Source organism: Castanea sativa, chromosome 5, assembly GCF_040712315.1.
Source record: "Castanea sativa cultivar Marrone di Chiusa Pesio chromosome 5, ASM4071231v1".
NCBI classification, from domain to species: domain Eukaryota; kingdom Viridiplantae; phylum Streptophyta; class Magnoliopsida; order Fagales; family Fagaceae; genus Castanea; species Castanea sativa.
Genome location: NC_134017.1, coordinates 63453687 through 63465797, shown reverse-complemented (window position 1 = coordinate 63465797; position 12111 = coordinate 63453687). Strand labels below are relative to the sequence as shown.

The following is a 12111-nucleotide window of genomic DNA, read 5'->3' as shown; positions in this document are numbered from 1 at the left end:
CCCTCAAGGTTTTTCTCTCCCCCCATGGGTAACAGAGAGAGCACATCAAATAGGACTTCTTTTGCATGTGGTCTTTTGGCCCCATGGGCAGTAGCTTCACCCACACACAATCAAGGGACCTCTTCCCCTCATGAGCAGCAGGGAAGAACGCGTTATCCAAAGTGAAAGGGCCCTGACCTAGCTTTGATTTTGCTGTCACAAAGACTACGAAAACTAAATCGAGTGATCACCGAGAAATCATACATGGCATGGTGTTAAAACTACATAAACACAAGTTACATATACTTTGAAACACATAGTTTATATCTAGGTAATTTTAGAAAAACCTTAAATAATTTAACTTCCACAAAGTTTGTAAGGTTTTCAACTGCATTCTTGTGAAGAGATTTTCTATCAATTTCCCACATAACAAGACAATATAAGCATCTTTAAATTTTCTAATATACCATAAAATCCATGAATTCCTTATCAAAGATTAAATAGAAGATGCTCATATTTTTCATGTCAACAATTCATGCATTTCCCCAAATGTAATATTAAATATGATGCACTTTTTGTACATAATAATATATAATAGGGTCACAAAACAACATTTTTTAAGAAAACATATATCCATATATAATTTTTCAAAATGTGTTTGACCCAAAAACAACATTTATGAAACATGGTTATTTTCCAAAAATCCCATTAAAAAGTTACTTACCTCGCAACTTGCCAAAAGCTTGATTCTCCAACCTCCCAAGGAGATTAGCTAGAACCTAAATTATATCAAGGAACTCTATCACAATAAGCATAGAGCTTGAAATTGTATTTAGCTACAATTTAGGAATTACCAAATAAGCACTTGATTAGGCAAGCCTAGTATTTAACCTCATCAATAATATATTCTACTTCTAAAGTTTCTCAACAAATTAATTACTAGGCATAGACTCCAACTTATTCTCATAAATCATCCAAGGTATTATTTCTAACATCAACACCTCAACAATTTGTAAGAAATTTCCACAAGATTTATGCAATATCAACAAGAGACCCATGACACCAGAATTATAATATTCCCAAGACAAACAATTTGAATCTTTATCTAACTCCAAATAATTAATAAAAATTATATCCACCATTTATTCCACATTAACAAGCCAAAACCCCCAAATCTCCACCACTTAAATAGCCACCATTGTAAAAACTATAAACACACTCATCAAATAATTCCAACAATTCAAAACTCATACATATAAACACATAAATATCACTTCTAATGCCCATAAACCACATAGGTATCATTATTAAAGCTTAAAAAAAAAAACCTCAAGCAAAATATAAAACTTACCAAAAGGATTAGAAATTTTAACCTCAAATAAAAGATGTAAAGGTGCTTAGAGGTTCTTAAGGATTTTTCGGTGATCTTGCTGGAAAAATGATGGTGGGGAAGGAGGTACACTGGTGCCTGGTGGTAGAGGATGAGAGAGTGTGAGATGAGTGTTTGTATTTGTGAGAAGATGAAAAAGAAAACAAGAGTAGAGGACCCGGCCAAAAGAGAGCGAAGAGATAGTGTGAAAATGAGTGGTGGAGAATGGTGGGTAGGTGGGAGCACGTGGGACACTTAAAATATCTGACCCCCCGCCCCCCTTTTTTTGTTTTTAGAGCCTTGGCGTTACATAAATAGTAGGTCTCACCATGAATTTAATTAATGGGACTCATCATTTTTGTAAGAGGAAGGAGTACGCATTTATAATACTCCGGAAGTACACAATAATTTTTCTAACAAATGACAGGTATAGTACATGTACTATTAAATGGGTTAATTTTGTCACATTCATTAGTAATTACAATTTTTCAGTAGTTTTTTTTTTCATATTAAACTGTGACAGGATTTTTTTCTTCCCCCCCCCCCCCCCCCCCCCCCAAAAAAAAAAAAAACTTGTGATAGGATTGCCGCATCACATGATAAGGGTTTTTTTTTTTTGGGGTCATCTACTCATCTTAGACCGTACAATTTAATCACATCACCTTGAACACTACAGTACCCTGAAAACGTAGGTATCGTCAAAGGACTCATAGTAACACAAAATTCTGAGACTTGACAATTCTCATCCCCCTCGCACCATTCGGATAGTGTTTCACAATTCTCATGCAACATCAAGACTCATATAATTGCTTGCAAGCTGAGTTTTCTTCAGTGGCATATTCTTATCAAGAGGAAGGGCATATTCTTCAGCTCATGTCTTTGTTAGAAGAGCAGTTTTATACATAGATTTTAACATTTGGTTGGAAGAATTGCCAACGGACTTAGAGGCTGTATTCCAAAAAGATTTCAATAATTAATAGTAGAGTCTGCCTGCTTTTTTCTTAATAATATATATTAGAAGTGGTAGTAAATAAATCTAATTGATAATTATTATTAATTATTACAGTACGATCTAGTGTGTTGAGTTTCCTAAAGTAGCCAATGTATAATTCCTCTCACAGGAGAGAGAGAGAGGCAAATATAAGGTTACATCATGACTCATTATTAAACTACTATAAAAAAAAATGCCTTAAATAAGAATTTGGAGGAGGCGTGTTGGTAGATTCAGGCACTGTCAAATGATGCATTAATCTTGGCAAATTGTTGTGCGGGTTGTTGTTTTTGTTGGATTCTTGGATAAAAAAAGAGATGTTAATTCTGTAAGTCATGAAATAAGCAGGTATGTTTTGTACTCATCTTAATATCTTATATTTTTGTAATTGTGTATCCCTTCCTCATGTTGTCATGGAGGCTTGGGAAAGAGATGTATGATGTATCTCTCTCTTTCAATAATATATTCACATTAAAAAATAATAATAATAAAAGACAGTTATAAGAAAATTTCCTTCAAATAAAAAAGAGAGATGCTACGTTTACAACATTTTCACAATAAATCATAAGTGATTAGTTGTTATGGGTTCAAATTTGAACTTAACACTAAAATTACTTTTTTGTTTTAACAATAACAACTAGTAACAAACTACCATTTAGGATTTGTTGTAAAAATATTTTAAAAATGTTTGGACATATCATTTCTTAATAATAAAAAATGCCTTATTTGACTGGATTTTATAATTGGATCAATCTAAATATTTTATTGAATTTGTATTTTTAAAGATAAGATAGAATTTTATAACTGTTAATTTGATAAAATCACTATCATATTAGATAAATTATTTCTGATAATCAAATAAGACTTTTGAGAATGATAATCAAATAAGACTTGAAAATATCATATCAAACAAATGGGCCAATAGACATGGTAGTGGTTAACGAAGAAAAGTCCAATCAAAAGAAACTAACAGCCAACTTTCAAGGCTATTTAATCTGCACAACTTGCTTGTTTTTTTGGTCAAGATGATCATTTCTTCGAAATATAAACGCCAACCATATTTTCAAAGATACAACCTAGGAAGGCATAATATGATTCGAAGTTATTAGTGAAACCCTTAGAAGTGTTTCTAAGTACTCTACCTTTGTGTAAGTTTCCACTCCACAAAACAAAAACTCAAAGAAATTTCAAATCTTTGGGATCGAAAACCGTGTCATCATAGTTTGTTTTCACCAGAAAAATTAGCTGAAAATGTCGGTATCATCAACAGAGAATGATGAACACTTGCTCGCTAAGGGAAACACCAGCACCAGCAGCCCAACTGAGATGGATATGGAGGAAGAGACTCCAAGTGAACTGTTCGAGATAAACCAAGATGTACTCAGGGCGTCTATGGTGGAAGAGCGTGATCATGAGCATGAGGGTAGTTTGTTCTCTTTTGATTTTCAAAACTGGAATGATAGAGTGTTTGTAGCTGTGGGGGCGGCAGAAGAGTCAAGCTCAAGCATGGATGCACTGGAGTGGACTCTGAGACACGTTGTTACTCCCTCAACTATGGTCCTTCTCATACATGTTTTCCCTGTCTTACGCTTCATTCCAAGTCCATGTAAGTTCTCTCTCTATCTCTCTCAGATGTTTGTCTTGGTCAAAGCCGTGACATGGAAAACCTGTAATTAAAGTGTGAAACTTATGTTTTAACAACCCTGCTATCAGTATTATTCTGTTCATTCAGGGAAAAAAAATAGTATAATTCCGTTCATATTTCAGTGCTTTTGGGGAGAAAATACTAGGTATTTCTAATGCATGCATCTTCTCACTCACATGAAGGTGTGTTTCATACTTGTGGAGCCCATCCTAATGTGAATGTGAAGATGCATGCATCTGAAACACTTATGTGGCGTTTGGTACGGGAAATCTACATTACTCCTGGCATCTAGATTCCCAGGAATGTGATTCCTTTCTTAGGAATGTAGCTATTCCTATGTTTGGTTTCATTGGGAGATTCCTAGGAACGTGAGATGATAATGTTTGGTGTATTCCCAGGAATCTTAAATGAATTATTTGTTTTTCCCATTTTGTCCTTAGATTTGAATGTGAAGTACCAAGCCCATTAAAAAAAAAGCTTCCTTTAAATAAATAATGAAAAAAAATATATAAACTATTAATTAGTTCTTTAAAAAAATATCTTACTCTAAATAGATAGATAAAAAATATTATATAAACTATCAATTAGCAACACATTCATTAAAACTGTGATCTAACATTTCAAAATGACAAGAATAATACAAAAATAACTATTAGCAGAGTTATTTATCCTGTTTATGTTGTTTTGGCGGGAAAAGATAAAGATAAGAGAGAAGATATTGATAATTTGTTTTATAGTTTATCTAAATTGCTTAAATGATAAGGAAAAAGGGTTAAAATTGTCAATTTATAAAAAATACAATTTCTTTTAAGTTTGGGAATCTGGATTCCCACCTGTTTTAAAGAGAATCCACATTCCTACTGAGAGGGGTTTAAGGATTCCCCTGGCATGTAATTTGCAACCAAACATGAGAATCTTTAAACATTCCTGGGAATCCTAAAACATTACCCCATACCAAACGCCACCTTAATATTACCTCGCTTTTGGGAAATATCATATAAACCGTATTGGTTTGGTACATCCAATTTTTTTTATAGGTTTTTGTTAACAATCACCAGTGCTCCAAGGCACAAATTAAAGCGTATGTAATGTTCTATCAAGTAACATTTATGTATATATATATTTTAAAAATAAAGTCAATGCACAAATATATATATATATATATATATATAGAAAAGTATGTGGCGATGATTGCTTGAAAAATTGTATTAAAAAAATATGTACATTGTAAAAATGTGATTTGAAATGGCATTACCAAAGGGTACTAGGCTGCAATCACAATAGCTAGTAGCTACAATTACAAATTCAATAATAATTTACAACCAATGTTTCCGGGCTCCTTTGCTCGGTTGATGGATTAGATGGTGTTTATGTTTGGCCTGAAGAATTGTTGATGCGATGAGCCAGTTATTGGCTGTTTGATAAAGAGTTCATTAGCAATCTTACTCTTGTTTGGGGCAACAGAATGTGTGATAAAGTTAACATGTCATGTGATGATAGTAGGAATGATTCCAAGAAATCAAGTGAAACCGGAGATGGTGCAGGAATATGTGACCCAAGAAAGAGCCAAGAAGAAGAAGCTCCTTCAAGAGTTTCTTAACAAATGCTCTGCCTCCAAGGTACAAATCTTTGAACAATCAATTTAATGCAACTTAGGGTCTGTTTGGTAAGAGTATTTAAATATAGTTTTTTGTTTTGCAATTTATAAAATGATGGGTCTCGCACTTGAATTTATTATTTGGCTAATATATTTTCTAAGTATAATTTTCAAAAAACTATATCCTATTTTCCTGATTTAAAACAGGATTTTGAAAACAAATAAGTGGTGTTTTCGTAGGAAAATGTTTTTAATGATATAGTTGTAAATAAATTGAAAACAGTGAACTCCACATATTTCCCTAAACTCTTTTCTCTCTTAAATTAAGGAACTTATCTTTATTACAAAAAGAATTCTCATACTTCAATTGAAACTTATCATTAAAAAACAAACATGATGAGCTCTATTTCTTATCCTTATCCAAAAAAAGAAGAAGAAGTAATCTATACTTTTTGTAAATATATATATATATATATATATATTTTTTTTTAAATCTCAAAAATAGCAATAGTCTCCCAAATAATTATTTTTATTTGTTTTTAGTATTTTGAAAATTGTTTTTAAAAGTGAGAGCCAAACACGTAAAATAGAAAAAATTATTATAAAAAAACTAGTTTTAAGTTCAATTTTTTTGAATATTGATTTTACACTGTTTTGAAAACAAAAACAAAAATTCTCCTACAAATCGGACCCTTATATGGCTTACATGCAAAGATAAATAATTTTTTTATAAATAATGAAACAGGTGAAGGTAGATGTTGTGCTCATTGAAAGTAGTAGCATTGCTAAGGCTATTGTGGAGATTATTCCTATTCTCAAAATAAGAAAGCTAGTGATTGGAACCACACAATCAAGTTTAAGGTACTAGTATCTAAGGATACAACAATAACAACGTTTAAGAAATTTTGAATTTCCAAAGCACATTTCTTATTAGTAGCTATTCTGTTATTCAAATTTGAAAGGAAACTGCCGCCAAGGAGAGGAAGCGGAAGCGGGGTTGCTGAGAGGAGAGGGAGAGGAAGCGGGATTGCTTATTGGATCTTTCAGAATGCACTGGATACCTGCGATGTTAAGATCATCTGTGAAGGGAAGGAAGTTATTGACCAGATGATTGAATGGTCACATCGAAGTAGCAATGGAAATAGTTTCAGGTCCACTCAAGAAGAAGAAAAACCCAATGGAAAACCCAACGGTTCCTTCTGGCTCAAGTGCTTTATATTTTAGAAACAAGTATATATAAGCTACATGTAAAGACAGTACTTCACTAATTAATTGAGGTACATGGGCTCATTAATGGCAGAGATATCTCTCCTCCGAGCATTAGATTAGAGCTATCGGGGTTGCATTTTGATCTGAAAATATATCTGTATTTGTTCACGTTTGTATTTAGAGTGCAGAGTTATATGCTTAGTTTTATTTTGATACCCTTTTATTTCATTGTCTGTTTCTTTCAATCTTTGACACCATGATTAATTGAAGCTTGGGGACCACAAGAAGTAGGCAAATCCAAGCTACTGTTACCCTCAACTTTGGAACTCAGCACCTTGTAATGTGAAAAATCTTGTGCTTGCGACTAAGAAAAGAAAGAATCGCAGTTTAAATGCTAAAACTTAATATGCATATTATGTTTTTCAGTCTATATAAATAGTTTTCTGAGAGAAATTACATTTTAAATGCTGAAGTGTCCACTGTCCAGACTGATGTATGTTCTCTACAAGCTTAATGAAGATGGCTCAAAGAACCATGTTTTTTGGTATTTTTATACTCAATGAACCAAACCTGATGTATTTAGATTGATGTATGCTGATTTATATGACAGAGAGCATTGATGCAGTTATGCAAATCATTTGAAACTGTTAATGGCAAGACCAAACATACATTTCCTCATTAACTTTCAATAAAATAACTTCATAATCACCACTATCAATCCCTGAAATGTTGTTCAAAACAGTTCTCTGCCAACAGAAACCGTTTAATACTGATCATCACTAAAAGAAATCAAACTCAAGATAATTATCAGAACCTTTCTGATTGGGAGCAGGCATAGTGGGAGCAGCCTTTTCACTCGTTGACGCTGTTGGGGCAGGTATTCTCTCCACCTCAATGGGCTTTGGGATCTCAGGTGGAGTAGCACAGCGTATCAATGCCCAATTCACACCTTCAAAGAAGGGATGTTGCTTGATCTCAGTTGCCCCTCGTTTATAAGCCAATCTATGCTGTGGTTCCTTTATAAGCAAACCCTTTATAAGATCCCTTGCTGCAAAACTGACAACTGGTGATTCTGGAAAACGAAGAGGCTGACCTACAACATTGAACAACGTAGCCCGATTTCCTGATCCCTTAAAAGGAGTTTTACCAAACAATAGCTCATACAGAAAAATTCCAAAAGTCCACCAATCTACTGCACTTCCATGACCTTCACCCTTAATAATCTCAGGTGCCAAGTACTCATGGGTCCCAACAAATGACATAGACCGTGCATCAGTTGGTTCTGCCATGAGCTCAGGTAATGGGCTGACTTGGTTTCCTATCTCATTTTTAGGTTTCCGGTCCTTCTTTGACTTGCTTGAAAAGAGGCGTGGTGAGAAGCATGTTGTAGGGACTACACAGGATGGCTGAATGCATGAAGGCTCAATGCAAGCTGGCTGGACACAATACACAGTGTTCTTTCGTAATGGATCAGACTCCATAAATGAGGTTTTCACAAGAGTTGGACTAACAGCACAACGGAGGGAGAGGTCAAAGTCAGAGAGCATTATATGTCCATCTTCCCTCACAAGGACGTTTTCTGGCTTAAGGTCACGGTAGACAATCCCAAGCATGTGGAGGTATTCCAGAGATAGCAGGACCTCTGCTACATAAAATCTGCAAGTTTAATGAAATAAAAAATTGTCACTTTCAAGTGCCATATGGAGCCTCTTTCTTCCTCCATAGTTAGTAAGATTATTTAAGATCAGGGTAATAAAGAAATTTTGTATCAGGTACAAAGGAGGGAAATTGTTCCAGAAAACAAGACAAACATAACTCCAGTTTTGGATGCTGAATTATTTGAATACAGTATCAACCTTCAGAATAATTACAACCTTCTAGATGGATCACAAGACAGTAAAATAGACACTGATTCATGATTCAACTGTTCTTTTTTGTTTTATGATAGATACAATGGGGTAGGGAGACTCGAACCCTGGAAGTCTCTGTTGGAAGTGCCAGGAGGTGCCAGTTGAGCTACAAAGCTCTTGGCAATTCATGATTCAACCATTCACCACCTTAACTCTTCATTTTCGAAAATAGTTTATCATTTGGCAGTGGTTATGGTTTACCATGAGGCAGTTCTTGAGGTTTAATAAGTTTTGGAACTGAAACCCATAAAAGCATCTGGCAAACAGATAATTGTTGAAGACATGCAATTAAACTTCATTCAAGGCTATGGAGGACGCGCCTTGGCACCATGTCAAGAACATTCTGATAAAGATATGAATTCCAGGTTTCATTGGTAATAGGGAGTTTTGAGGATACAGCCTAAGAAATTTGTCTATAAAAGTCAAGTTTCAGACCCGAGTCCAACTCAACATGGATGGGAACTATTTAGCCAGATGGTCCCCATTGGGGGACTGACAAGAAAACTAACTCAACGTACTGAAGTAAAGCTTCTTAGGAGGAGAACAAAAGGCAAAGGCCAAAGCATAGAAATAATACAACATACACAGGATACAGTTAATGCTTATAAAAAAGCAGCATGTATAACATATTCCTGAAAGCAATAAAATAAATTTGTCCCTTCAAGGATAGGATAGGTTTAACCATCTAAGGCTTAAGGTATAAACAGATAATATTAGATAAGCTGAAAGTGAACAAGCATGTCAACTAAAAAAAAGGGAAGAAAATAGAATGGTTAAGCTTGCTTAACATACTTGACTGCCTGCTCAGGAAAATGCTTGCCTGGTTGCCTCTGCCTAAGAGTGTGCAAGTCTCCTCCAGGACAGAACTCCATTACCAAGCATGAGAACTTATCTGTCTCAAAGTGGGTGTACAATGTGGGAAGGAAGGGGTGATCCAGAGATTGCAGTATCTCTCTTTCTGTCTGAGCACGAAGCAGCTTCTTACGAGTTGCAAGAGAACCTTTGTCCATAACCTTCATTGCAAAATAACATTTAGTTCCACTTAACTCTGACAGATAGACACTGCCAATATCACCACAACCCAGCCTTTTCAGAAGTCTGAAATGGCCCAAACCCAAGACCCCATCTCTTGTTCGAACAGCTTGGATGGCTTCCCATCTCAAGTCATTTGCTTTGTGAGGCTTGCTAATACTACTACTAAAGCTGCTACAGGTGCTCTCATCGCTTACATCACTGCTTGTACTTCCTCTACACATACTGCTCTTGCCACTCTCAACAAAATCAACACGATCACTAATCTTGGCACTTCCACTGGTCTTGGCAAGACTACTGTTCCCATCACTAACTTTAGCACTCCCATACTCCGATGTCTTCTTTTCTTGATCAACAGAACTTCCCAGTGAGCCTCTTCTCTCATTTACAGTAGAATCTATCCCTGTTGATGCTTGCTCAAGACCCTGTGCAGAAGAACTTGAATAAAATTTATTATTCAAAGAATCAGACAACCCCTTTTGACTAGAATTTGGTGACTCCTTATTTTCAGCAGCTTCACCCTTAACCTGCTTTGATTTGTTCTCAACAGGTTTTGGTGATTGTTCAGGAGGAACCAGCTCAGGTTTGCTTGCTTTAGAAACCTGCAGAGGTGAAGGCCTGCGATCATTTGCCTCAACCGTTTGAACAACAGCTGTTTTCTGTCTCTGTTTCGTGGAAGCTCTTACATCAGTTTTTGAGGCCATCATAGGTAATAAAGAGTATTAGAATATATCAGATTGAAGAAATCCATAGCTCAGCATCCATTATCAAAAGACCATATCTTGCACTAGCAGCCAACATATTTCTCCTAATCTGCCAAACCAACATTTCATCAATTATAGGCATCACAGCTAAATTATTGGAGAACCATTACAAAGTGAACTAAGCATTTATTTTAGACGACTTTTTACATCCTAATCTACACAGAGAGAGAGAGTAGCCGGGGACGTATATGATAAAGTCCATTAATAAGAAAAAATAAGACTGCATAAATCTATTGGAAACATTTAAGCAAAATCCGATTCATACCAAACCAGTTCACTTTTCAATTTTCACATGAGCCGAAAAGATCACAAAATTAGCTGATAGAGCATAAAGAGAACTTATAGTTAAGCTTCAAATTAGTAAAATTGTAAACTCACTTTGTGCAAACAGTAAAACCTAGAACCCAACTACAAAATTAAATCAAATTCTTCCCAGAATGAAAATAATTCAAGCACAAAGCTGCATGCAGACCTTGATCATATCTAACTCAATATGCAATCTTTCCTCCACCAAAATAAAGGTATATAAACTAAAACCAATAACAAAAAAAAAAAAAAGGACAAAAGTAAAAAAAAGCAGAACAACTAAAAAAGATTCAAGGACCACAAAAAAAGCAAAGAATCAGTCTTGCTTGTTAGCCAATTAGAAAAAAAAAATGCAAATTCTAAACAGACTTTAACCAATCTCACATATATGAAAATAAAATCAGTAAATTAACTATAAACCCAAGTACATAATTATGAAGAGGGGTTCCAATTACAGTAAAAACCAGATCTTTATCTCACAAAACCATAGCTTTGGGTAGAAACCTAACACAGATCCAACAGCAGAAAACGACCCAGGTGAAAAATACAAGAGTAGAAGGTAAAGTAATGCAAAACCCATGAAGAAAAACTAAGGAGGCTAAAAGGGTAAGAGAGAGTTGGCCCAGAAAAAGTACCTAAATCCAAGGATCACAACAACAACAACACTTGACTTGAGACAGGTTTTGCTTTGCTTTGCTTTGTGCAGTTTCAAAAGAAAAGCACTGTAGAAAGGTAGTTCCCTCCTGAGACCTGAAAATACCTGTTAAGACTTGAGACTAGAAAGAGAGAGAGAGAGTACGAAATCAAAATGGAACTAGGCCTCCGGTTCTGGTGGGTGGATATTAGGCACACAGAGAGAGAGAGAGAGTCAAACACAAATGTAAAGTAAGTAAAGCTCTTTTTTTATGGTTGAGTAAAATTCTATTGGTTGGATTATCTCGTCCCGGAACTAAAGGGGTCCGAATCACCAACAGGTCTATGTTTTGTGGTCTTGCACCTGTCTGTCATGCCTTTACCCACATCCTTCAATCTCTCCTCTTCTCTTTCTCACATGCCTAATTATCATTTTGCCCTTCTTTTTTTTTTTTTTTCCTCTCTTCCTATTTCCAATTCCTATCTTTTTATTGAAGTAATATCCCATTCTTGTCTAATCTATTTGTTTCTTGGTAAAATATTTTTACTATATGTTTCATTGTCAAATTTAGGTCAAACTTAAAAAAAAAAAATTTGTTATTCAAGAAATGTGTGTATAAAAATTGTAGGAAACTGCAGCTTATTGTTTTTTTTTTTGCAGCTTTATGTTATATTT

At 34.9% G+C, this 12111-nt stretch overlaps 2 protein-coding genes across 2 annotated transcripts; one reads left to right on the top strand and one right to left on the bottom strand.

The window, feature by feature from the left end:
* Window positions 1-3390: 3390 nt before the first annotated feature.
* Window positions 3391-7191, top strand: LOC142636079 (uncharacterized). The gene is made up of 4 exons (XM_075810155.1): window positions 3391-3945; window positions 5485-5603; window positions 6327-6442; window positions 6544-7191. The coding sequence occupies exons 1-4, from the start codon at window positions 3591-3593 to the stop codon at window positions 6803-6805; spliced, it is 852 nt and encodes a 283-aa protein (XP_075666270.1). The 5' UTR covers window positions 3391-3590; the 3' UTR covers window positions 6806-7191.
* Window positions 7192-7441: 250 nt separating this feature from the next.
* Window positions 7442-11750, bottom strand: LOC142636078 (serine/threonine-protein kinase D6PKL2-like). The gene is made up of 3 exons (XM_075810154.1): window positions 11438-11750; window positions 9493-10545; window positions 7442-8446 (listed from the first exon to the last, which is right to left on the bottom strand). The coding sequence occupies exons 2-3, from the start codon at window positions 10437-10439 to the stop codon at window positions 7570-7572; spliced, it is 1824 nt and encodes a 607-aa protein (XP_075666269.1). The 5' UTR covers window positions 10440-10545; window positions 11438-11750; the 3' UTR covers window positions 7442-7569.
* Between the last annotated feature and the right edge of the window lie 361 nt (window positions 11751-12111).

Coding starts and splice junctions, on each gene's coding strand:
- LOC142636079 (XM_075810155.1), top strand. CDS start 3,591: ATGTCGGTATCATCAACAGAGAATGATGAACACTTGCTCGCTAAGGGA. Junction 3,946..5,484: donor ACGCTTCATTCCAAGTCCAT/GTAAGTTCTCTC, acceptor ATGTGATGATAG/TAGGAATGATTCCAAGAAAT. Junction 6,443..6,543: donor ACCACACAATCAAGTTTAAG/GTACTAGTATCT, acceptor CAAATTTGAAAG/GAAACTGCCGCCAAGGAGAG.
- LOC142636078 (XM_075810154.1), bottom strand. CDS start 10,439: ATGATGGCCTCAAAAACTGATGTAAGAGCTTCCACGAAACAGAGACAG. Junction 8,447..9,492: donor TTTCCTGAGCAGGCAGTCAA/GTATGTTAAGCA, acceptor TTAAACTTGCAG/ATTTTATGTAGCAGAGGTCC.